Source organism: Dipodomys spectabilis, unplaced genomic scaffold (genome assembly GCF_019054845.1).
Source record: "Dipodomys spectabilis isolate Male_0828 unplaced genomic scaffold, ASM1905484v1 ptg000003l, whole genome shotgun sequence".
Classification (NCBI taxonomy): Eukaryota; Metazoa; Chordata; class Mammalia; order Rodentia; family Heteromyidae; genus Dipodomys; species Dipodomys spectabilis.
Genome location: NW_024870680.1, coordinates 16,113,871 through 16,141,227, shown reverse-complemented (window position 1 = coordinate 16,141,227; position 27,357 = coordinate 16,113,871). Strand labels below are relative to the sequence as shown.

Below are 27,357 nucleotides of genomic sequence, written 5' to 3'. Positions count from 1 at the left end.
AAAAATGAATGAATGAATGAACTGATCAATCAATTGAAAAAAAAGACCTGATAAGTGGAGAGGCCTGGGGAAAGAAAATCTGGCAGAGTCTGGGAGTGAGAGTAGGAAGGAGCTGGAACCCAGGATTATAGTTAGAATAGAAATCTTTCTACTGACTGTGGTGATTTTACTCAGGGCTTTCATTTCCTGACACTGACTAGGAAGGGGTATTAGACTACATGGGCTACCATGGTCCTCTTCAGTGGTACTAAGCCTCTCTCTACCACTGAGACCCCTAAGTTTTATGAAGCCAAATACACTTTCCCTGCCCTGGAACTTTCCCACACTACTCTGGTCTATGGGTCACTTCCTCTTTTGAAGCCCTACTGCACTCATCTAATCACAAACTTTTCAGATTCTTTAGAATCAGACATTATTAAGAAAGGATGCTTTCTAAATGCTTAGAAAGAGTACTGGTAATGACAACTTCCTTTATCAGGATTACTTGTTTGATAATCAGGTTCAGTTAGGGCAAAAGAAGACATATGATGGGATGTCTCAGTCACGATGAAGACATGTGGGCTGGATGCCAATAACTTATGGAATGTCAAGTGTTAAGTGACTGTCAGACCAACAAAATGCAAAGAGGTGGAATCACTGATGGATCAGAGGCATGTTGAAAGTTTCTGGTGGCAGTAAACAGGCTTGCTCATATTCAGGATGTTTTGACATGATTATCACAGGAAGATCCTACACATCAAATCTATAGATGTAATTAGGGTAGGAAGAGTACCAAATACACCTGATGGAAGATTGACACTAAGAGCTAAAATAAATTAGATGCAAATAAATGGGAGATAAAGCGGGGAGTCATAGGTTTTGGAAGACAGAAAAAGATTGTTCTGGGAAATGTAATTGGGATAGGAAAGGATTTAGTAGAGAAAGAAGCTGAGAAAGAAGCTGTTCATTTAGGTTGGAGAAAAATTAACACAGGTGAACATACTGGCCATTTTTCAGGCTTGAAGAGCTATTCTACATCAACCAATGTTTTATTAGTAAAGATTATGGAAGTAGATGGTGGCTGACTTTCTGAGCCTGGAAACAGTTGAATTTCCTAGCCTTGGAAGTGCTAAAACTCTGAAAGGACAGCTAGGATGGCTATTTGGTAGGTTTACTATAAACACATTCCTTTTTTTGATTGGTCATGGGGCTTGAACTCTGGTCCTGGGCACTGTCCCTCAGCTCTTCAGCTGAAGGCTAGCACTCTACCACTTGAGCCACCAGGCCACTTCCAGTTTTCTGAATGGTTTATTATAGATAAGAGTCTCACGGCCTTCCTGCCCAGGCTGGCTTTGAACCGAGATCCTCAGATCTCAGCCTTCTGAGTACCTAGGATTACAGGCGTGAGCCACTGGTGCTCAGCTTATGGACACATTCTTTACAAATCTTTATTTTATATATATATATATATATATATATATATATATATATATAAATATAATTTTTTTTTTTTTTGTCAAGAGTCACTGTTTCTCTGGGCACCAGTGGTTGATACCTGCAATCCTAGCTACTCAAGAAGCTGAGATCTGAGGATTACAGTTTGAAGTCACAGCCTGGGCAGGAAAGTCTGTGAGACTTTCTCACAGATGTTTGCCTCCAATTAACTATCAAAAACCTGGAAGTGAAGCTGTAGTTCAAGAGATGGTACCAGCTTTGAGTGAAAGAGCTAAGGGACAATGCCTAGGCTGTGAGTTCAAGCCCCAGTACAAGTGGACACACAAAAGAGGAAAAAGAAGAGGGAAGGGAGGGAGGGGGAAAGGGAAAAGGAAAAGGGAGGGAAAGAGGGAGAGGGAGAAAGGAAAAGGGAGAGAGAGGAAAAAGGAGAGGGGAGAGAAAAAAGGAGAGGGAAGGAAGAGAGGAGGGAGAGAAAGGGATAGGGAAAGGGTAAGGGGAGGGAGGGAGGGAGAAGGAAGGAGGAAGAGAGAGAGAGAGAAATGAGGGAGAGAGAGGGAGAAATAAAGAGAGAGCGAGAGCTTTTTATTTATTATTCAAAGATACCCGCTGAGAGTCTCCTATATGTTTGGCATGGTACTAGGGCACTAGGGATATAAAGGGAAGTATGACACTGTGTGCTCTTGGGGAGCTCATGATGTAGGAGGGAGATGTACACATATATTTCAACAGTATCATGTACTTTGATCACAGGTCTCAGCACAAGAAAGGCTGGCTCTAGTATAGCCAAAAGTTCTTGAGCAAATTCACACTTATATTTGTTTGCCACAGGCCCCAAATAGCTTAATCAAGGCCAAATCATTTTCTTAACAAATTATATGGGCTATGGGAATTGAACTGCAAAGTGAGACAGAATTTCTGTATATGATATTTTGCTCTTATAGCTCAAGTTTTGGTCTTTGGCTAGGACTTGTTTATGTACCTACAGATTGTCTTACAAGTGGCTGTGGTGTCAGGGTGAAGTGATTTAGCCAGCAGGGCTACCCAACTCTCCATTTCTTACCCACCCTATGGGGACTGCTTCAGCACAGACATAAACATGCTCCTGCCGTTACCTTATTGCACTGGTCACATGGGGAGGCTAGAAGGCTTGATTCAGAGATATGATTGGATTTTAAATCCCAGTCTCACAGGATTTTAATTACTGGTCTGGGGCAGCAGGGATAGGCGCTAGCTGCCTTTGGATAGAGGAGGTCGATACACCAGTCCACAACATATTGAGCCACAATGCCTGCAGACTCTATTGCTCTATTTAATCATCTTTTGCAAAATTTACAGTGGAACAGGAGGGATCAATACGGAATTTATCACATTCTCTTGTAAATATGAGCCAAGAAAGAGTTCCAGGCAGTTTGTTACTGGGTGGGAGAGAACATGTCTCTACAGCTGGGCATTAGGTGATGAGACAAAATCTATTCTTCTTGGCATAGGCTGCAGGAAGCCTAAAAATAAGTTCAATGGGAAGAACATTCATTCATTCATTCATTCATTCAATCATCCCCACACAACATAATGTGAACCTATTTATTTGTCTTCCTACTTTTCCTACTTCCTGGATCTTCAAGCATATCTTTTTCTTCCAAAACTGTCATTCCCCTGCTTTAAAACCTTAGCTACTCCTAGTGTCCATGAGGCAAGTGCAGATGTCTCCCTCAGCAAGGCAGTCCCTCATGAGTCATCTACTACCCTATCTCCACAAGAGGCAGGGAGATGATGGTTGCTTCAGGACTGAGAACAGAGCTGGATGGGCCCACAGGAAGAGGCCTATGGCTAGTGGGAATGAGAGATGAGGTCTGTCATGAGCTGCTCATTCCCTAGCAGAGAGTCTTTCTTGCCTCTAAAACCTGTCTAGTTATTGTTCTCCTGTGGGACACTTTACCTGCTTCTCCATCTATGAGCCTCCTGCTTAGTCTTCAAGATCCAGTTCCTTTATGTAAATTCTATGTAACTTCTTGTTTGCCCATAGGAGGGGAATCATATCATGCTCTTTTCCCTCAGTAATTTTAGGAAGCTAAAAGATTTACATTTTTTTTTTTTTTGGTCGGTCGTGGGGCTTGAACTCTGGGCCTGGGCGCTGTCCCTCAGCTCTTCAGCTCAAGGTGAGCGCTCTACCACTTGAGCTACAGCGCCACTTCCGGTTTTCTGGTGGTTTATTGGAGATAGGAGTCTCATGGTCTCTCCTGCCCCGGCTGGCTTTGAACCGCGATCCTCAGATCTCAGCCTCCTGAGTAGCTAGGATTACAGGCGTGAGCCACCAGCGCCCGGCGAGATTTACATTTTTTAAAGATGACAATTAAAGCTCTACATGTCTCTTCTTCAGACACCTTTACCCACTCCACAGCCAGTAACCTGGCCAGTCTTCTGTGTGCTAAGAAGGTGCAGGACCTGGCTACCTGCACCTACCATCTCTTTACAGACACACAGGTGACACTGACCACAGGAAGGAATGCTTAATAATAGTAATTGTAGGGAAAAATTGTAACAAATTATACTTAACTCCCTGGGGTAAGAACTTAGTAGCCCCTTTTTTTCTTTGGTCGGTTGTGAGGCTTCAACTTTGGAGCCTGGGTGCTGTCTCTGAGCTCTTCAGCTCAAGGTGAGCCCTCTACCACTTGAGCCACAGTGCAACTTCCGGCAGATAAGAGTCTCATGGACTTTCTTGCCTGGGCTGGCTTTGAACCACAATCCTCAGATCTCAGCCTCCTGAGTAGCTAGGATTACAGGTATGAGCCACCAGTGCTGGCTTTAGTATCAATTTTCTACATGCAGAGGTACTGCATACTGAGGGAGATGTCTGATCTTATCCTGAAGGCACTGGGAGTTGCTAAAAGCTTTAAAGCAGGGGAGTGATAATTTTGTGGGATAGGTTTGAAGGAGATCTGGGAGGTAAGACCACCAACAAGAAGGCTGTTACTGTAGTCCCAGTCAATGATGAAGCCTGAACTAGGGTAAGTGGGGACAGAGGAGAGGATTGAAAGGAAAGTCTCAGGCAGACAGGACTTGGTAGAAAGTGAGGGAGATGTCAATAGCCTAACAGTACTTCTTTTTTTTTTTTTTTTTTTTGGGTCCAGTCGTGGGGCCTAAACTCTGGGCCTGGGCACTGTACCTCAGCTCTTCAGCTCAAGGCTAGCACTCTACCACTTGAGCCACAGCGCCACTTCCGGCTTTTCTCTTTTTGCTTATGTGGTGCTGAGGAATTGAACCCAGGGCCTCATGCATGCAAGGCAAGCGCTCTACCACTGAGCCACCTTCCCAGCCCCTAATAGTACTTCTTGAAGATGATAGATGATGGTGCCATTCACCAGACAATGAGTATGAAGACAGTGTGAGGAGGGCTGGGTATGATGATGGTGCCATTCACCAGACAATGAGTATGAAGACAGCGTGAAGAGGGCTGGGTATGAAAATGTCACAGAAGATCTAATGATACATGAAAATGCCTGGTTTGTTCTAAGGAAAATATGTAAGCCAGTGTGGTTAAGGAAGAGAGAGTATGTATGAGTATGAGTGCTCAAATATGCTTCATAAACAGTAAGGTAAGGAGAGGAATAGCAAAATCTCCTCTAAGGACTCTGGCTCAAGACAAACCTATTCTTTTATGGATAATACTCTGTCACATAGTACTGAGAGAATCCTTAGCTCATTTTTATCTTGGGTATTTCCTGGAAGTTGTGGCTTTGCAGAAGGTCATGCCCATTCCTCCTTCTTCCCATAATCCAGTAAATTACCCCCACAGGTGCTAGAGGACTCTGTGAGCAGAAAGCAGCTGGGAACAAGTGGCAGTGGAGAGGGGAGGCTCTAGATAAAGCAGAGTTCAAAGTGGACTACACTATCCTGGGTTCCTAGGCTTCTACAACTTCCCCTCCCCCTTCCCCCAAATGACAGCTGAGACCTAGCCAGCCTAGCCTGGGGTCTGGGCTGAATTTAGAAGTCGTAATTATGCTGCTGATGTCTGGGACAGAAGCACAGTCTGCAAAAGGCGGCAGCTTTTGTTCATGCACTAAAAACGCATCATCTTCAAACATACTAATCGTATGTCTGCTTCCATCTAACAACATTGAGGGACAAGGAGGACAGGGCACACAATGCCCACACATCTGGCTAATTCAGTTAGGAGGCCAATCAATCTTGATGGGTTGTCTATAAAACACAAACCACCCCAAAGGACTGAGCTCACCAGATGTTTAAGCGTCTGCTGACCAACCCCAGTCTAATGCCCATACCAGAGAAGTCAGATTATCAAGAGATGGTTTGTGCTTTTACTCACATGTCTATTCCCAGAGCTAAGTCCAGCTGCCAGTTTTGGGGAGAGGTATCAGAGCAGTGGGTGAGTCTGAACTAGTAGGAGGAATATTTGGAAGTTCAAGAGGACAAGGAAGCCTTGTTTACATGTGCATAACATGTACAAAAATAGTACCCAGTGGAATATTTTTATTAACTGCACTTCTAAGTAATAGGAGAATCAGAGTGTGGAGGGAATATCTTTACTATAATATCCAATGTTATAGGTTATGGTTCTGGGCACAGGAACCATTTATCTGCTGATTGTCTACTTTCAGCCTCCCATCTAAGGTGAAGGAATTATTCACCTTCATCATAAAACTTTTTTTTTTTTTTAAAGCTAGCCAGGTGCTGGTGGTTCATGCCTTTAATTACAGCTACTCAGGAGCTATATTAGAACTTCATGATCTGAGGATCACAGTTTGAAGCCTATCCAGTCAAGAATACCATGAGACTTATTTCCAATTAACTACCAAAATGCTGGAAATGAAGCTGTGACTCAAAGTGTAGAGCGCTATCCTTGAACACAAAAGCTCAGCTACAGCATCCATGCTCATGAATTCAAGCCCCAGAACCAGCAATGGCATGCACACACAACAAAACAAAAAAATAAGCTGCTGCTGGGTGCTGGTGGCTCATGCCTGTAATCCTAGCTACTTAAAGCCAGCCCAGGCAAGGAAAATCTGTGAGACTCTTTTCTTCAATTAACCATAGAAAACTGGAAGGGCGCTGTGGCTCAAGTGGTAGAACACTCACTTTGAGCTGAAGAGCTTAGGGACAGCTGCTGCCAAGTGAGGTTCAGCTTTATGTTCCTTCCTTTATGCCCAGTCAGTCACCAAGCAACCATTACCAAAACTAAAAGCGGGTGGCTTATGCCTGTAATCCTAGCTACTCAGGAACCTGAGATCTGAGGATCGATCACTGTTTAAAGCCATCCCAGGCAGGAAAGTCTGTGAGACTTTTATCTCCAATAAATCCAATAAAACTGGAAGTGGTGCCCAGGCGCAGAGCTTTTGTGGGGTTTTTGTTATTGTTGATTTTTTTTTTTATTTTGGTCAGTCCTGGGGCCTGAACTCTGGGTCTGGGCGCTGTCCCTCAGCTCTTCAGCTCAAGGCTAGCACTCTACCACATGAGCCACAGCGCCACTTCCGGCTTTTTTCTTTTTGCTTATGTGGTGCTGAGGAATCAAACCCAGGGCCTCATGCATGCAAGGCAAGCGCTCTACCACTCAGCCACCTTCCCAGCCCCAGCAAATTTTCTTTCTTATTCTGCCTTTCTTCCTACACGAGGTAGCATAATATATGTGCTCTTTCACTATTTATTTTTCTTATTTAGTAGTATTTACTGGAAATAATTTTGTATTGGTTACAGAGATCTGCTTTCTCATTTTTATAGTTGCATACTTTAGAGCTGCCCCTGGACAATACTTGGACACTGCAGCTTTTTGGATACTACAATTGTAAATAATGCTGCCATATATAACCTCTCTGCATGTATACTTCTGTAATATTAGAGGTATGTCTATAATAAAGTTCTAGAGGTGGCATTGCTGAATGAGAGGGTAGTGTGTGTGTACTTTGATAATCTATTGCCAGTTCCTCTTCTATGAAATTGTGCCATCAGAGATTCTCAACAGTGTACTATCAGTGTACTATCATCCAAGTGGTTTGTCCTGCAGTCTTAAATCCACAACAAATTTGGTAAGGCCCTTGGAACTCATTAGTGAAAACCCTCTTGAGAAAAATAGAACACTAGCACCAGCAAGGAGCTCTGGATCAAAATGGTGTTTGCGGGCTCACACCTATAATCCTAGTTACTCAGGAGGCTGAAATCGGAGGATCATGGTTCAAAGCCAGCCCTGGCAGGAAAGTCTGTGAGACTCTTGTCTCCAATAAACCACCAGAAAACCAGAAGTGGCAATGTGGCTCAAGTGGTAAAGTGCTAGCCTTGAACTGAATAGCTAAGGGACAGTACCTAGGCCCAGCATGCCTCAGTTTGGGAAGGGAACTCTGGTGCTGGCTCTTCCCCGAGTCTGATGCTTAGATGGGCCCATATGCTGGCATTCTGTAGCACTTCAATCAGTGTGGCTCCTTTCCTGTCTATTCTTCCCAATCGCACATGTCCTGAAAGCTGGCATACGGCAGCTGATCCTGTCTTGGGAAGTGGGGGTCCTACTCAACTGTTTCCAGGTGCTGTGCAGGTAGAGGAGAACATGGGACTCAACGCAGACCTGGTCTAGCCCATGCTGACCTCTTCCTCACCCAGGGGAGCCTTGGCTGCCAGCTGCCACTGTTGGCGGTGATGAGCTCATGCCGGATGCCAGCCAGGCATGAGTCCTTATTGAGGACTGCTTGGAGCCTATTAAGGCCTTGATGAAATGGGAGTGCCTGGATGGCAGGTGGCTCTGGAGAGCATGGGCTCTGGTGACCAGGCACTCATATCCAGGTCAGCCTTGTAGTGATTCCTCTGTCCACAGAAACAGGGACAGAGGAAATAAACTTTTCCCAGGGGTGAGCAAGGATATTTCCTCATTCTGAGCTCTTTAGAACTGATCAACCACATTGACTGCAATTAAATGTTACAGAACACCTTCATTCCCCAAAGTAGCCACTAGAGTGCTGGAACCCTTTGGCTGACTATCTGCCCTCCACAGGACTCAAGCTAAATGACAGACTAATACCTACAATTGGGATTTCAACAAAAATGTCATTTGCTCATGAAGATGCCTATTAGGCTCTTCAGACTACATCATGTTCTCATTTTGTAGCACTCTATTCTCTTCTGTAATGAATCGGGGTCGGTCAGGGGTTTGAACTCTGGGCCTGGGGCTGTCCCTCAGCTCTTCAGCTCAAGGCTAGTGCTCTACCACTTGAGGCACAGAGCCACTTCCAGTTTTCTAGTGGTTTATCGGAGATAAGTGTCTCACGGACTTTCCTACCGGGGCTTGCTTTGAACTGCAATCCTCAGATCTCAGCCTCCTAAGTAACTAGGATTACAGTTGTGAGCCACCAGCGCCTGGCATGAATTTATATTATTAGCTAATAATTTAGTCACTATTTTCCTAGGTGATTCTGCATAAACTTTAAACTTTGTAAGGATGGGGAATTCAATAAATATTTCTTTTTTTTGTTTGTTTGTTTTTTGGTCCAGTTGTGGGGCCTGAACTCTGGGCCTGGCCGCTGTCCCTCAGCTCTTCAGCTCAAGGCTAGCGCTCTACCACTTGAGCCACAGCGCCACTTCTGGCTTTTTTCTTTTTGCTTATGTGGTGCTGAGGAATCGAACCCAGGGCCTCGTGCATGCAAGGCAAGCGCTCTACCACTGAGCTACCTTCCCAGCCCATCAATAAATATTTCTTAAAATAATAACAGGAAATCAATGTAAAGGCCTGTAAGGTTAAGGGAGAACTTACAGATAGGTATGTTTTTAATAGCTTCTTTAAAAGAACACTTATGTATACAACAGGGGGACTCATTTTATCTACCACAGTAGCTATGGGGCCAGTGAGGCCCCTCTGGTTCGCCCATATTTGCTGGTTTTGACTGACACAGAGAATAGTTTTTTCCAATAGCATTGTTGAGATATAATTATATATGATAATGTCCATTTGCCTATTTAGAATACACAATTTTTCTAGCACTTCCAAAGAAGCTTTGTGCCCATAAGTAACTCCCTCCCCAACCATCCCCCAGTCAGCTGTACTGCTAGAACCAAGTTTTTAGGTAGGTTCAAGCAATAAAAAGACACCTTTAAAATCCAATCATCAACATGATCTCTTCATTTTATAGATGGAAAGGTGAAGGAAGAGAAGGGCTGTGAGCTGTAGGGTGAGATGGTGACAAAGCTGGGGCAGATCAGAGTCCCTGAAGCCTATAGCCTCTGACCTCTCTGCCATGCTATATGACCACACGTGCCCTGGACTCTCTACCAACTGTACTTGAGGGCAAAGGTCTATGGACTGCTCATTTGTCTCCCCTTTCTACCCAGAACACCAGCAGAGCAGTGATGCTTAACATAGGGTCTGTGAACAGAACTCTCCTACCTGTCCTTGATGAGATAAATACAGCAACTGGGGGTTTCCATAATTTTTTTTTTTGGGGTCAGTTGTGGGGCTTGAATTCTGGGCCTGAGCGCTGTCCCTCAGCTTTTTAGCTCAAGGCTAGTGCTATACCACTTGACCTACAGTGCCACTCCTGGTTTTCTGGTAGTTTATTGAAGATAAGAGTTTCACCGACTTTCCTGCCTGGGCTGGCTTTGAACTGCAATCCTCAAATCTTAGCCTCCTTAGTAGCTAGGATTATAGGAGTGAGCCATTGGTGCCTGGCAATTTTTTTTTTTTTTAAGTTGGTCTTGGGGCTTGAACTCCGGGCCTAGGTATTCTCTCTGAGCTTCTTTTTGCTCAAGGTGAGAGTTCTACCACATGAGACACAATGCTACTTCTGGCTTTTTTGAGTAGTTTATTAGGGAGAAGAGATATCTGAGTTTCCTGTCTGGGTTGGCTTTAGACCACAATCCTCTGATCTCAGCCTCCTGAGTAGGTATGATTACAGGTGTAAGCCACCAGTGCCTGGATTCCATAAACTTTTTTTTTTTTGGTCGGTTGTGGGTCTTGAACTCTGCGTCTGGGTGCTGTCCCTCAGCTCTTCACCTCAAGGCTAATGCTCTACCACTTTGAGCCGCAGTGCCACTTCTGGTTTTTTGGTAGTTAATTGGAGATTAAGAGTCTCATGGTCTTTCCTTTCCCAAGCTAACTTCGAACCCTGATCCTCAGAACTCAGCCTCCTGAGTAGTTAGGATTACAGGCGCGAGCCACTGGTGCCCTGCCTTCCATAAACTTTTATCAGAATTATTTTTATCTATGGACTCTAGTGACAAATGTGGGCCTGGCTGGACAGTGGTGGCTAATGCCTACAATCCTAGTTACTTAGAGGCTGAGATCTGAGACTCTCTTTTAGAAGCCAACCTCATGAAAACACTTAAATTCAATTAATAAGCAAAAAGCTGGAAGTAGAGGTGTGGCTCAAGTGGTAGAATGCTAGCCTTGAGCAAAAAAGCCACAGAAGCAACCCTGAGTTCATGTTCTAGTACCAGCCAGGAGGGTAGGGGGGAAGGAAGCATGCTTTTTGAAAATTCCACTTTCTCTCCCTCCCTACTTTCCTCCCTTCCTCTTTTGTGATACTAGAACAAAGCTTCCACGTGATCTGCCACTTGAGCCACATTACCAACCCGAGATTTTACTTTGCTATAATTAATATTTTGTTTTTTGTCGGTCATAGGGCTTGAACTCTGGGCCTGGGCACTGTCCCTCAGCTCTTCAGCTCAAGGCTAGCACTCTACCACTTGAGCTACAGCGCCACTTCAGATTTTCTGATGGTTTATTGGAGAGAAGAGTCTTATGGACTTTCCTGCCATGGCTGGCTTTGAACCATGATCCTCAGATCTCAGCCTCCTGAGTAACTAGGATTACAGTATGAGCCACAGGTGCCCAGCACATATTTAGTTTATTCTTATTGTGGTTACAAATTCAACCACTATGGCCACCACCAACAATAAAGAGAGCAATCTTTTATGAACAGTGCCAGAAGCACTGCCTTAAGCAATCCAACCCTACACCCTTCTGCTTCTTTTTTTTTTTTTTTGGTGGGTCGCGGGGCTTGAACTCTGGGCCTGGGCACTGTCCCTTAGCTCTTCAGCTCAAGGCTAGCGCTCTACCACTTGAGCTACAGCGCCACTTCAGGTTTTCTGGTAGTTTATTGGAGAGTTTCACAGACTTTCCTGCCCGGGCTGGCTTTGAACTGCGATCCTCAGATCTCAGCCTCCTGAGTAGCTAGGATTACAGGTGTGAGCCACAGGTGCCCGGCTCCCCTCTGCTTCTTGACTCTAAGTTTTTCCTGGAATCCCTTGCATGACTCTTCTGCATATGCATGCATCATTCAGGCCCTTGGGTCTCTTTAGCTGGACAACATTTCACAGATAACACACATTCTTAGTTGACCTCAGTCATTCCCCTAAGATACTGAAAACCATCAAATATTCAACTTAAAATCCTTTCTCTTTGAACCTTAGACCCATTTATCTAACTGCCTGCTACCTATCTTGACAAGAGTCTCTGAAAGTTCCTTGATATGTCAACAGCTACCTTCCATAATCACCTGCCATGTGCTGCTGTGAATTACTTTTCTAGAAGCTGAGCATACATCATCAGTAAGATAAAGACAAGGGCTCTATACCCACAAGACCTCACCTGCTTTGGAAGGAGAGAGATATGATAAAGATATAAACAAATAATCATCATCATTTTACAGACAGCAAGTGACATGAAGAAAATAAAAATAGGGTAATGTGACAGAAAGTGGCAGGAGAGCTACTCAGGGAGGGTCTCTCTGAGAAGTTGAGACCTGAAGGATGAAGTGACTATTTCAAAGACAGTACACATGCCAAACGCAAATGTCCCAAGATGGGAAGGGTTCAGTGTGTCTGAGACAATGGAGGACCAGGATTCCTGGAAAAGAGTGAGGAAGGGGAAGAGTAAAAAGACATGAGGTTGCAGAAGTCTAGGTGACTCTGGGCTTGAGTAAGGAGTTTACCTTTTTTTGTGGTTTTCCAATGGCAAGCCAAAGGAAGGTCTTAAGTAGGAATATGACATGGTTTATGATTTAAAAAGATCACTGGCAATATTTTTGGAGGGTAGATTGAAAGGACAAAAATGTAAATTGGGAGAATAGCTAGAAAGCTGTGATGATCCAGGAGAAATGATGGTGGCTTAAAATGGGAGCTATAGTAATGGAGATGGCAAAAGCAGGGTAGATTTACTTTAGAAGGAAAACTGCCAGGACTTGTAGGAGTATGACTACAGAGTTTAAGGAGAAACAGGACTTCAAGGACGCTTCTTAAATTTGGGGCCTAAAAACAATATATAGCTAGTATAGGTGGATGATGGTAAGACTTATCCTACTGATGTTAATATTGGGATTTAGAAAAGATCAAGGGCTGGAGAAGTGGAATGACTGAGTCTAGCTCTCATTCCCAGGAGGATTTTAGCCATTAAGGGATGCAGAAAAATGAGGTGAGAGCTGGAGTAAATATGAGGCCAAGGGAAACTTGGTTTGGCTTTGTTTTCATGATTGAGTTTAAGGCATATTTTTGCCAGTAGGCTTAAAATTCCACGGAAAAGAAAAAGAGGCTGGGAAAGATAAGTAAATGGGAACACAAGAGGAGCAATGTCCTTGAGAAAGTGAGAGGAAAGAAGAGCAAGAGTCCAATGCAGAAGGGTGACTGGAGGGATTTTCCTGTGATAGGGAAGAAGTTGGCATACCCGGCACATATGCAGACAGGCCAGGGCAGGGAATGTGCTATTGGGAGGACGAGGTAGTTCTCTTCTAAATGCAGCCCCTTTCTTTATGAAATATAAGATAAAAAATGTCAGTATGGACTTTGGGATGGGGAGGCTGGAAATTTGAGGACAAGAAGTCACAAAAAGTTGTCATGGTCTAAAATAACAAAGTGATTTTACTCATTTAGCATAATCATGCAGCTGGCAGTGTTTGAATTTATGATCACAAATGTCAAGTCCAGTTACTGTGGTTGTATGGTTTTTCTTCAGCAATGTTTAGCTCATTCAGACAGGGAGTACAAAGGGAGAAAGCTATTGTTTGAACCACAGAATCTTAAGGAGGGAAGGAAAGAACAAGTATGACATATCCAGCCAAGGAGGTAAGAGTACGGCTCCATTAATTTTCACAAGATGGGTACATCACATAACTGTGTAATACATCACCCCGGACATCCTTTTATACGCTATCACTGTCATTATATAGTCCCTTGAAGTTTAACCATTATCTTGGTTTTTTATGTCACTCACTAGTTGTGTCTCTTTGAACTTTTTTTTTTTTGTGGGTCATGGAGCCTGAACTCTGGGCCTGGGCACTTGTCCCTCAGCTCTTCAGCTCAAGGCTAGTGCTTTACCATTTGAGCCACAGCAGCACTTCTGGCTTTTTCTGCTTATGTGGTGCCTCATGCATGCAAGGCAAACACTCTACCATTGAGCTACCTTCTTAGCCCCATGCTTTGAACTTTTAATTCAGGCATAAATACTCTCCCATGCTTGGCTATGACCAGACATATGGCTTGTGAAATGTGAATTCATTCACTCCCATTGCTGTGTGAGCATTCCACAACTTGTCCATTCAGCTACTTAATGGAAATTGGAAATCTTTCACATTAAACATGAAGCCTGTCCTGTTCCTCTAAGTTGTAATGGTTTCACATCAAAGGATAAAGTGCAATTTCCCTAAGTATAGTTTGTTACAGAATTCCCTTACTAGCTCCTGCTTTCTATTTTTGCCCTCAGAGTCTTCCATCCATATCCTGGAAACCCAGCTTTTTTGAACTAGGGAGTATTTCATGTACTGTTTTATTGTGTGCCTTTAATACACTGTCCCTCCCATTTTTCTTATACTTGGGAAACTTCCATGTGTTCTTCAAGACTCAGTGTCAACACCATCTCACATCAGGCTTTCTCTCTGGAGACTTCAGGTCTATTCTTGCCAGGCATTGATGGCTTACACCTGTAATCTTGGCCACTCAGAAGGCTGAAATCTGAGGATCATGGTTTGAAGCCAGACCAGAAAACCGGAAGTGGAGCTGTGGCTCAAAGTAATAGAGTACTGGCCTTGATTGAGAATGTCTAGGGATAACACTCAAGCCAAGTTCAAGCCCTATGACTGACAGTCTATTATTAGTGATCCCCCAGCACCTTCTACAGGTCTCAGTTATCACACTAGAGAATAATTCTTTGTTAAATGTCTGGTTTGACAGACATTTGCTTAAGAGTAAAGCCATGTTTGAATCAAGTTCATTTCCTTGGTGCCTAAGCCTTTGACAGATCCATAGAGCAAGTGTGATGATAAATCTTGAGTAACAACTAGATTAGACTGAGAAATACCTAAGAGATACATAAAGTACACCCATCGGCCAGTCTGTGAGGGCAGCCCCAGAAAGGATTAGCTAAGGGAAGGAGACTCAGTCCATAAGCTGGGGGTGGGGGAGGAGGGGGATGGGCAGGAAGAAGGGTTCAGAAAAAGTGGAAGTAGAGAAAGGACAAAAGCAGCTAGCTCAGGCACACTCTCTTGCTCCTGGCTTCCATGATGTGAATGGCCTGCTCCACCAAGAGCCTCTACCATGATGAACTGAAACCGCTGAAAGCATAAGCAAGACAAACCCTTTAAGCTGTTTCAGGTATTTTTGTCACAGTGATGAAAAGTATAACATACTAAGTGTTTGATAAATGAAGGGAAAATCTTGCCCAGGGAGTACACAGGATGCTTGGGTTAGAAGAAGTCCCTGAGATGTACTACTTTAACTTCTTTATTTGATGGAGGAGAAGAAGGATTTTCCTAAAGGAGAAGAATTTCTTGGTAGCAGAACCAGAAGTTCTAATGATCCTTGGCTGAGTGTTCCTTCCTGTTCTTTGCATTGCTGAGAATCACTGTGTAAAGTTTCAGTACAGACAGCCTGAGGCAAAGAAAGCTGACTGCTTAACATCTGGTAGTATAGGCAGATGGACAGACAGTGAAGTGAAATAAGAGATGGAACTCAAAGTGTTGGGTCTTGGTGACAGCTAAACTGCTGCTGAAGTGGGGATATCAGTACTGGAAAGGCTTTTTGCCTTAGGCAGGCTTGGGGAGAAGCTAAAGGACTTCTTTCATACTGGCTAGTTAACATGGACAACTGAGCTGTGAAGGGGAGGGGGGAGGGGTGTCCAGAAAGAGCCATGAAAGTAATTAGAAAAGAGGTAGAGGGAAGTCCCAGGGAAAGTGTTATCAGGAAGCTCAAGTGTTTCTGAGGTGAGGAAAAGGAAGCAGCACTAGGACTAAGGGTAGAAGAGATCATTAGTTAGTTCATGGGGGAGGGGTGAGGGAGAGGGGGGCTCCACAAAGATGCATTTAGCTATTAATAATAGATGAGTCGCTGGGCACCAGTAGCTCACGCCTGTAATCCTAGCTACTCAGGAGGCTGAGATCTGAGGATAGTGGTTCAAAATCAACCTGGGTAGGAAAGTCCATGAGATTCTCTCTCTCTTTTTTTTTTGTTGGTCATGGGGCCTGGGCACTATCCCTCAGCTCTTTACCTCAAGGCAAACACTCTACCACTTGAGCCACAGCGCCACTTCCGGTTTTCTGAGTGATTTAGTGGCGCTGTGGCTCAAGTGGTAGAGCGCTAGCCTTGAGCAGAAGAGCTGAGGGACAGCACCCCAGATTGAGTTCAAGCCCCATGACCCACCAAAAAAACAAAAAAAAAAAACAAAAAAAAAAAAAAAAAGAAAAGAATAGATGGATCACCGGATACAACAAGGACAAGATGGTTAGGATTCTTTTTGGCCCAGGTAATGCTGCTATTAAGTGGAAGATTTAGCATTCAGATTCTCATGCTCATTTTTCTTAGCCTTTGTCAACTAAGTTAGGAACCTCCAGCTATCTTCCTGGATTAGTCCTCTTTCCAGCTATCCTGACCTTCTCTCTGTCCTTCCACTTTCAGCTTTACTTGCAGTTAAGTATTGAAACAGAGCTTCCTTCTCTTAAGCCACCAAGAGAGGCAGAAACAGCAGCCTCATGCAGGAAAAACACAGAGGCCTACATACTTTTCTACAGTGGGTATTGGTAGATGACTGATACTAGTTAATTCAAAACCCTTCCAGAAGGCATCTAGCGGACTTCCTCTGGGAATCTTTTTGTAACTGACTGTACCTCCATTTTTTACTTCTATGTTCCTAGAGTTCTTGAACCAGCTTCCTGAAAGAGTGCCTACTCTCCCTATCATGGCTTGTCTCTCTTATCTGTCTTCTCTGACTGAGACTCTCTCTGGGTCTTCATCTCAGGATGCCCTGAGATGAAGAGTGGTTTGCTCAGTCACATAATAAAGCTGTGTTTTAAAACCAGGCCTGTCTGATCTTAAAGTTTGTAGTATTTTTATTATGTATGGGATCTCCTGCAGATGAACCACCCAGTGACCTTATACAGTCTATGCTAAACTCTATCCAGTACTGTACAAAAGTGGAGGAGGAAGTATCAGTAGACCATTCAAGTTTAAAGGCTTGCTGAAGGAGGGAGGCTTTGAATTTGGGGAGGGGAAGGGAAAAAACAAAATGCTTAAAGATACAGGTTGACCCATTGTAACAATGAGATGTACAAAACACTATGTTGAAAATGAACCTTACAACTTCGGCAGGGGGTAGGGGAGGGTAGTTGTGGAGGTGGGAGGGAAGGGATGGTTGGGGGTTAAACAAAGGAGGAGGCAACAATGATCAATAGGAAATGTACTCATTACCTTGCTCATATAACTGTACAGCATTTTTACAATAAAAAATGTACAAAAAAAGAAAAGGAATATGATGGCATTCTAGGCAGGGTGGGAATGCTGTAGATGGAGACAGCTGCCAGGATAACAATCTGATTTCTGTGTTGAGGTCCTAATAATAACCGCCTATCATGGATCTCTGACCATGTGCTGCTTTTACATGTTACTATTAATCTTTGTGCTATCCCTGTTGGTAGGTGTCTTTTTACATATAAGAACATCAAGCATGAGGCCCTGCATTCGATTCCTCAGCACCACATAAACAAAAAGAAAAAAGCCGGAAGTGGCGCTGTGGCTCAAGTGGTAGAGCGCTAGCCTTGAGCTAAAGAGCTGAGGGACAGCACCTAGGCCCAGAGTTCAGGCCCCACGACCGGACCCAAAAAAAAGAAAAAAAAAAAAAAAAAGAAAATCAAGGCTTTAAGTATTGAGGTAGCATTTCTAAACCAACCCACCTAGTAGGGGGTGAGGAGCTGGGACTGAAACCCAGGTAGGCTTGACTCTATTTCTTCTTGCTGCTTCCTAAGGGACAGATGTCCACATTATCAGCCTGATGTTATTGCTTGAGCCATCTCTCACCTTAAATGGAGACTTGAGGCCAGAAGGCAGCAGCTTTCCTAGTCTAGCTCTTACCCTTTCAGATCCTAGCAGCTAAATCCTTGTGGACTAAGCAACTATAAGAAGGGTTTTGTGTGGGCCTGTGAGTACAAGCTGGCCTAACTTGTTTCTTGCAGAGACAACTTTCATCTAACTTGCTACAGCAAAGCTGGTGGCCAGGGCAGGTTGATGAACTATGCAACATGTAGACAGGGATGGGAGGGGGAAACTGGGGGACATTTGAACACTGTCCAAAAAGAAATGTACTCATTACCTGACTTCTGAAATGGTAATCCCTCTGTATAATATCTTAATAATAAAAATTATATTAAAAGTAAAAGAAAGAAAGCTGTTGGGCAGGAAGGCAGACCCTTTGGAGAAGGGTCAGCTGAGGTGAAAAGATTAGAAATGTTACAAGCAACAGCCCCTAGGATAGGAACACAGGGTCCTGCCTCTCGGTTGGCTGCTCACATACACAGGCAGACCAAGGGAGGTCAAGGAGGGGAGAGAGGTCAGAAGTTGGCAAGCCTGCAGGGCCTGAGTGATGGCCACTTGTTTAGATCTGGAGGAGAGAAACAAGTGGGCTAATGGTTTTGGCCCGTGGGGTTGGGAGGATAAGGGTGGGGGGTTTATAAATGGATGTTGGCTAAAAAGGCAGGTGGGAGAAAGGCAAAGGTGGGGGCTCAGGGCATCCGTTCCAGTCACCAGGCAGGAACCATGCCCCTGGAATAGCTCAAAGGGGAGGCCTTGGCCTGGGGGGTAAGGATGGGGGAACTTCATAAAAGGCCCTCTCTTCTTCATTTCAAAGGTGTTCCATCTGGAAGGCAGGCATGAGGGGCTCCTTGTAGACTGAACTCTCTGTCTGGGGGTGGGGGACAGAGGAAAATAAACTGGGAGACAATGGCCGGGAGTATTGATTTTAAGGCATCAGCAGAGAGAAACCCCATGATGCATATTCCAGCTCTTAGCTACAAATGTTTTACCCACAAGCTTTCCAAAGGATAAAGAAACATTCTGCTTGGGGACATTTTCTAAACCTCTGTCCTTACTCTGAAAGGATCAGTAGTCATATCAAGCTGTTCTTCACAGCTATGTGCCTCAAACCAAGGCATAGTTTTGGGGCAGAACCTTTGGGGACTGGCATATGGGCCAGGCCTAGGATTAAAGTTAGTGTGGTTGTGGCTGATAGGAGTTGGCAGGATTGGAGGTTCCTAGGAAGTCTATCCAGTCAGATGATCTAGAATTTTGAGCCTGGCAGGCAAAAGCTCTGGGCTGGAAAGAACTTTCTGTGTAGACAGGTTTTTCAAAAAGTGACAGAAGTTACAGAGTTAACAGCACATTAATTTTTTTGTGCCACTGCAGTGCCTACTATTCCCCCCCGCCCCCCCCATGGGGCTTGAACTTGGGGCCTGGTTGCTGTCCCTGAGCGCTTTTGCTCAGGGTTAGCACTCTACCACTTTAAGCCACTGTGCCACTTCTGGTTTTCTGGTGGTTAACAGCCTTTCCTGCCTGAGCTGGCATTGAACCATGATCCTTAGATCTCAGCCTCCTGAATAGCTACGATTACAGGTGTGAACTATCAGCACCTGGCTTTTTTTTTGTTGTTGTTGTTCAAAACTGGTGTTCTAACTACTTACCTTTACTAGACCTCTCTTCTAGTTGTTTTTTTGTTTGTTTGTTTGTTTGTTGTAGGGCTTGAACTTGGGGCCTCGGCACTGTCCCTGAATTCTTTTGCTTGAGGCTAGTGGTCTACCACTTTGAGCCACAGCCCCACTTCTGGTTTTCTTGTGATTAATTGGAGATGAGTCTCACAGCCTTTTCCATCTAGGCTGGTTATGAACCACGATCCTCAGATCTCAGTTTCCTTAGTAGTTAGGATTATAGGCATGAGCCTCTAGTGCCTGGTCTAGGCTTTCCTTGTTTCACTGGAGATAAAGAGTGTCTCTCTGATTTGTCTGCTTGGGCTAAGTTTGAACCTTGGTCCTCACTCAGATCTTAGCCTGGGTAGCCAAGTATGAACCATCAGTGGCCTAGATAGATCACAACTCACTAAAAAGATTGTTCTGCCTGTTAGGTCTGAAGTAAAATGGAAAGGACTACCTGGGGGAGGAATAGCAGGATCCCTCAGTTTCTGAGAGAACTGAAGGGAATGCTAGCCAGCTGTTGGAGGAGTTTCTGCTGGAAAGAAAGGAAGGCAATCATCAGTGTGGCCCACAGGAACTTGGAAGAACTTTCTAGCTTTTGGGTTCCATGGAGAATGACCTCTAATTAGGAGGAAGCTGGGTACAGCCCCAAGTATGGGTCTATAGCACTGAGGAGCTGGCAGGGTGAATGTGCATACATAGTCCTGTGCCATGTACTCACTTAGGGGCCTGGTCCCACACATGTTGACAAGAAACTTGCCTAGTTTCTCAGAGAGGCTAAACTGGGGTGGGGAAAGTAGCAGTGCCTGGAAGGTATCTAACAGTAATTGACAGGTAACTCAGTAGCGACATCGACGGGACCTATTGTCCCTTCAATTATCCATTAGTCATCAAGTATTTATAGGAGTATATACCATACAACATTAGTACTATATGGACACCTAAGTATTTCCACACCTGGTTTTTGCCTTCAGAGAACTCAGATTCAAGTTAGGGCAAACAAAACCAATCTCATGTTTGATGCATAGCAAGGGAAGGGCCTAAAGGAAACTGCAGTGGGAGTTCAATCAAGTAAGACAGAGCTTTATCCTGAGATGGTAGGGCTTCGTGCAGATTCCCCTGGTCCCCTGACAATGCTTTTCTGGTGATGGGGGGAAAGGGGTAAAGAGTTTCTTTTGCTAGGGTGACAACCATGAAGGCAACTCTCACAACTTACACAGACAGACAGGGTAGTATGCAGTATCCCACATACAGGGGCAAATTACTCATGTTGACAGTTTCAGAAATGTAGCTCAGGTAGGGTAACAAACCCTGGGGAAGCATGCCATTTCCAGAGTGGAAAGCGTACCAACCCCAGCTGGCCTCTCCTTCACCCAGCTCTTACCTCCATCAAGCAGCTCTTTGACAGTGCGGAAGTCATCAGCTAAGACAGCATAGTGCAGGGCTGTGCAACCCTTGAAGCTGGCACGGTTGTTCAACCGGTTGTTAAAGTCATCTTCCCGGGTGACCAAGACTGTGGGGGAACAAGAACATAAAACTTTCCATTATAAACAAATACATGTGCCTCATCTATCTCCTTCCCTCACTCCTTTCCTACCGTATTTCTTTTCTTGAAACACAGTTTCACTATGTAGTCCAGGCCAGGCTGGTCTACACTATCTCCTTCCCTCAGCCTCGAGTGCTCATCATATATTGGGCATCACCATGCCTGGCTCTCCTGACATCTTGATTAATTAATTCTCTTTTCTACCTACTTATTCAACTATAAATATCACCTGAGCTACGTGCATGGCCATCTGTACTGGGCAAGTAGAGGCCAGCTGGTTCTACAAATAGGTACTGACATCTAATATGTGTTAGGAGTCTAACATGGATCTTGGGGACATGAAATGAATCCACTCTGGTCACAGACCTAATAATCTGATGAGGGAGGCAGACACTAAGCAGATATTTAGAGCACTGTTTGAAATAAATGCTATGTTAGGGGTATAATGGGTTGATAAAGAAAGTTAGAAGAGAGCTGAGCTCAGCTTGGGCAAATCCCAGATGATGAGAGTCTGGCAGGGTAAGAAGCAGCAATACAGGAGCACAAGGTAGGGGAAAGGGGAGGCAGGCACAGAGGCTCTACTCAGCAGAAGGGCAACACACCTCTCTACTCTGATTGTTTATAATCTAGTAAGTGATTTAACATTCCTTTTTTACAAAAGGAATAAAAAACTGAAATTAGGGGCTGGGAAGGTGGCTCCGTGGTAAATTGTATGCAAGAGGCCCTGGGTTCGATTCCTCAGCACCACATAAGCAAAAAGAAAAAAGCTGGAAGTGGTGCTGTGGCTCAAGTAGTAGAGCACTAGCCTTGAGCTGAAGAGCTGAGGGACAGTGCCCAGGCCCAGAGTTCAGGCCCCACGACTAGACCCCCCCCCAAAAAAAAACCAAACCAAACCAAAACAAAAAAAAAATCCAAACCCGTAGGCTCACTGAAAATGGGTAACTGTGGCTCACACCTGTAATCTGAGCTAGGGGATTGAAGCCAGCCTGGGCAGGAAAGTCTGTGAGACTCTTATCTCCAATTAACTACCTAAAAAGCTGGAAGTAGAGTTGTGGAGAAAGTGGTAGAGCATCAGCCTTGAGCAAAAAAGCTAAGGGACGTGCCCAGGCCCTGAGTTCAAGCCCTAGTATTGACACACAAAACAAAACAAAACCCACCTAGGCTCACTCTGAGTCTATATCTCCCATTTGATATAAAGTAGCTAAAATCTTTGGGTTGGGTGGTCACACACATTCCTATTCACCCAGAATGTTCCTGGTGTATGCTTGTCGTGTTGGATAGTTCGAGGATAGATAATAAACCACAAGCTTACCCATTTTTCAGGTTCTCCCCATAGGAGACAAAATAACACGAAGCAGTTTCTATTCTGTTCAGATAACAGGGTTTCTTTCTGTCTCATAGAGAAATTATCTGGGTAACACTCCTATACTCCCTCCTGAGATGAGTTTGTTGGGTGTAGAATTTGGGTCCTGCCTACCTGTACTCCACTCCTTCCCTAGCCCATGACACATGACCTGTAAAAGGCAGACTCCTCTCACTTTCTGTGGGATAAAAGAGTGTGTCCAGGCAAGAGGTGGTCTTGCCTAGGTAGTCAAAAGCATGGGACAATTCTGAAGCCATTCTTTTCCAAGTACTCCCTGTGTAGAGTCAGTGTATGGTCCTCTCCTATAATACTGAATACCTCATCTAGAGTTATAAACTAGGAGACTATCATGCCTCTTCCTAATACTAATTAATCCCATTGACTGACTTCCTCTGTCCCAAGCATGGTCCTGTTACACATTCATCTTATTTAATTCTTACAACTATCCAACACAGTAGGTATTACCCATTTCATAGGTGAGAAAATTGAAGCTCAGAGGTCCCACAGTTAGTAAGTTTGACAGAAAAGCTGGGCATAGTGGTGCATACTTGTAGTCCCAGTTACTTGGGAGGCTGAGCTGGGCGAATTGCTTGAGCTCAGAAGTGGGCAATACAGTGAGACTCCAAATACCTCAAAATACAAGTGGTTGCGAGAGGGTCAGCACCCAGGTCTAATATGAATCCTCATTCTTTTCTTTCCTTTTTTTTTTTTTTTTGGGTCAGTTGTGGGGCTTGAACTCTGGGCCTGGGCGCTGTCCCTTAGCTCTTCAGCTCAAGACTAATGTTCTACCGCTTGAGCCACAGCACCACTTCTGGAGATAAATAAGAGTCTCACGGACTTTCCTGCCCGGGCTGGCTTTGAACAGAGATCCTCAGATCTCAGCCTCCTGAGTAGCTAGGATTACAGGTATGAGCCACTGGCACCCTCAAATCTCAGCCTTCTGAGAAGCTAGGATTACAGGTGTGAGCCACTGGCACCCAGCTTGAATCCCCATTCTTTCATATCATGCTGTCACACTGGTTTTGCAGAGGAGGGCATCAGAGACTGAGAAAGAAAGATGTTGTGATTCCAGCTTTTTTTCCCCCACTCTCTCTTCTTTTCCTGCTTGGTGGAAGTGTAGATCTTTCTATTTAGCAGAAAGTCGCCTGAGGTCTGTACTAGCGCTCCAATAAACTAGACTGAGTGAGTAGAAGCCAGACCACACTATCTGGTTAGCAAGTAGAATCAAGAATCAACCAGCTTTTCTACTCCAGACAAGAGCTCTCAGGCTGCTGAGCCCTTACTCCAACTTTGATTCTGCCTTTTCTGGAAAGAACAGGAAGTTAGCATACAAGTCCCATGTGTAGTACCATCTCTATTTTTCCCAGAAGAGCCCTTTAGGACCTAATCAGAGATTACTAACTCTTAGTCACATATAATTTTAGCAAATCATGCCAGAGAAGGATGGAAGAAGACAGCAGAGGATACTTTAGAATCAAATAGATTGATGACAATCAAGCACTGGCCAGGCAGGGAGGAAAAAGAACAGGGCAATGAAGAGCTGAAAAAGGAATTCAGAGCACATCACCTCAACAGACCCTAAGGGCATCACTGAATTGCCACATTGGACATTAACTGCTGGATATAATGACGAACCTGAGGAAAAGTGATAGTTGGCTCAAGAAAGCAAGAAGGGTATAATCTATTTTACTAGGAAAACACATCATTCATTCAACAAACAATGTTTAATGAACACCAATACATGGTGGTAGCTTCTGGAGATAAAATAATGAATAAAACACAGCTCCCAACTTTACAAAGTGAACTGTCTAATGCAAGAATCACACCACTGAGGAGACTAATTACAATATGCTTTCACAAATACAATGATAGAACTATATAGAACTATATAGAACAATAAAAAGGGGATGATGACCTTAAGAATCACAGCTAGGGACTAATTTGGCTTATATGTCAGCAGATTACCAGTGTCATAGCCCAGCTAAGGAAGAATATCTATGAAATGACTCCCATTCCACCCTGAGGGCTCTCCCTGGACTATTCCTCATGCTCTCTTCCCTCAGAACTTTTGACAATACTGTTTTACCACCTGTGACATCTTCCTGTCCCCTAGACTCCTTCCTCTAGTGATTCATTCTAAACTGTAGATAGTTTCTGCTCCTGAGCTTCTCCAGTGCCTTGGGCCTTTCCAATTACAGAATTTATTACATAGTATTGCAATACTTGTTTGAGACTCTGCTTCCCCACCACACGAAAAGCCCAACAAAGGCAATGTGACGATCTTCTTCACACTTCACCCTTGTACTCCATAGTACACTAGTATGTCCAGTCATACCAGTACATTTGACAAATACTTGTAAATCAACAAAGCATCAGAAATTTAAAATGCTCTTAAGTCCAGAACTTTTTGAGTATCAACATGGTGCCCCAAATTTTTTTATTTTGCCAGGTGTTGGTGGCTCACACCTGTAATTCAAATTAAACAGGAGGTTGAGATCTGAGGACTGCAGTTCAAAGTCAGCCCATGCAAGAAATTCTGTAAGATTCTTATCTTCAATTAAATACTACCAAAAAAGCTGGAAGTGAAGCAGTGGCTCAAGTGGTAGAGTGCTAATCTTGAGCAAATAAGTGCAGAGACATGCCCAGATCCTTAGTTCAAGCCCCAGGACCAGCAAAAACAAACAAGAAACAAAAAAACAAAAATCAAAAAAAAGGAAGCTCTAGAGCCAGACGATTTGTTTGAATCCCAGTCTTAATTTACTGTGTTATCTTGCCCAGTCCACCTGTCTCAGCTGAATTCCTTTAGCTGTAAATGGAAAAAATAAAAATGTCCCCCTGCCCACTGCATCCTGTACATCCTTTTCCTCTTAGAAAGGCACAAGGAGCATGAGGATATAGGTCTGAAGCTTCAGACCTGTTGCATTTGCCAACACTCAGCAGTTTCTTATTTGCATTTTTGTTTCACCAGTCTTTTAAACTCTTGCAGTAGTAGGACTCTGAAGAACACTGGAAAAGTTTAGTGCATCGCAATTTATGAGGCATTTTTGTTTCCATTTTCTCTTGCAAAATAGCCCTGTGAGGTATAAGCTCAGGCTCTCACTTTATAGAAGAGGGCACTTAAGTTCAGAAAATGTCACTAGCAGTAGTAGATCAGGGACCTAAGGTCCCTGAATGCTCTCAGTCAGGTCTTTCCCCAGATCACTCTGACTGCTGAAGACTCTGCTCATTAAATTCTTTTCACAAGCCACAAATGAGGCTGAAGGCAAAATGATATTTGGGGAGAGGAACATCATCTTTTGAAACAAATACTCACTCAACCATCACTGGGGAAGAGTAAGCAGGCCCATGGAAGCTGGAGAGACTCCTTTAAGCCTGTCTCAGCTGGCCACCAAGGTGGTCTTGTGTTTACAGCTTGTCTTCAATCAGTGAAGCATCTCCCTCCCAACAAAGACATCTTCTAGCCTATCTCTAGCACAGAGGGAAACAGACCCAGACAGATAGATCTTCTCTCCTAGCCAGCCAATTCTTTTCTCTGCAGGTGATCCTATACCCTGGGCTACAGCCACTACTCTGAACCTTCTGCCCCTATCTTCTCCATCTCTGATGTTTAGAATCTATGTGCCTAGGTGCATTATCTAGAGTCAATCTAGCAGCTTGTGGCAAGTCTGTGTCCAAAAGTATACACTGCATCCTCCTCCTCAGACAGACCAAGACCAAGGAGTCAGTGGAAAGGGAAAGCAAGTTCCCTGATGCCCTTATGGAGCCTTGGCCACTTCTTGTCACCACTCAACCCACAAAAATCTACTGTTTCTTGTGATGGGAAAGCTATTCAAGAGAAAGGTGTTACACGGTATGAATCTTAGTACTGCCATTTACTAAATTCTGATAAAAGATTTTTTTAAAAAACATCACTATGAACATTTAGTTATGCTTTCTCCTGTGGGAGAGTTACTAGGGACCCAGATGTGAATTCTGTCCTCACATCGCTGAGACTTTTTCTTTTTACATAGCCCCATCTCTGTGATATATTTGTAGTTCAAGGCATCCAACAGCTCACAACACCTAACATTGCTGAGACTCTTTTTTTTTTTTTTGTCGGTCGTAGGGTTTTAACTCTGGGCCTGGGCGCTGTCCTTGTGCTCTTCAGCTCAAGGCGAAGCGCTCTATCGCTTGAGCCACAGCACCACTTTCGGTTTTCTAGAGGTTTATTGGAGATAAGAGTCTTACAAACTTTCCTGCCTGGGCTGGCTTTGAATTGAGATCCTCAGATCTCAGCCTCCTGAGTAGCTAGGATTTCAGGCATGAGCCACCGGCACCCAGCATTGCTGAGATTCTGAAGGGAAAACTGTTAGTAGCATATATTAGCTGTGACATTTCCACATATATCCTAATCACCTCACTCCCTGATAGGGAAGATTTTCAAGCAAGGCATAAGAGGCAAAATGAATTGTCCCCAGAGAGTAAGCACTTTATTTTCTGCTTACTTGTGCAAGGGAAAGGGCAGCTAAGAGATGAGCCTTTCTTCCTCAGGCTCAACCTCCTGCTCACTCTCAGTTGCCTTTAATATCCTGGATTGTCCTAGTAGTGCCCTCACCTTCAGAGACATGTGCCTGAATCAATGAGAGGGCACCCCTATAGCTAATAAGATAGTCATGACAATGATCTTTAACATATGAGTGAAATTTTACAGTCTAAGACACTACTGCCACTGGGCACTGGTGGCTCACGCTTGTAATCCTAGCTACTGAGGAGACTGAGATCTGAGGATGGTGGTTTGAAGCCAGCCTGGGCAGGAAAGGCTGTGAGACTCTTATCTCCAATTAACCACCAGAAAACTTGAAGTGATACTGTGGCTCAAAGTGGTAGAATGCTGGCCTTGAGTAAAAAAGCTCAGGGATAGCACCTAATTTCAAGTCCCACAACTGACCAAACCAAAAAAAAAAAAAAAAAAAAAGACACTACTACAAAGATGACTATTTTTAACCTATATGATAAACCAAACAGGGAGGAGATTGAGAGGAACAGGTGTTTAAAGAGGTTAGGTAGCTAGTCCAACTCAGTTGTGGATTAGGACTAGATCCTAAGCC

At 44.1% G+C, this 27,357-nt stretch overlaps 1 protein-coding gene across 2 annotated transcripts in view; it reads right to left on the bottom strand.

The window, feature by feature from the left end:
• Clpb (caseinolytic mitochondrial matrix peptidase chaperone subunit B) overlaps positions 1–27,357 on the bottom strand; it is a 130,318-nt gene that overhangs the window by 40,425 nt on the left and 62,536 nt on the right. For both annotated transcript variants that reach the window (XM_042689436.1, XM_042689428.1), the window contains one exon: positions 20,746–20,874. In XM_042689436.1, coding sequence (XP_042545370.1) covers positions 20,746–20,874 — 129 coding nt within the window. The remainder of the gene's footprint in view (positions 1–20,745; positions 20,875–27,357) is intronic.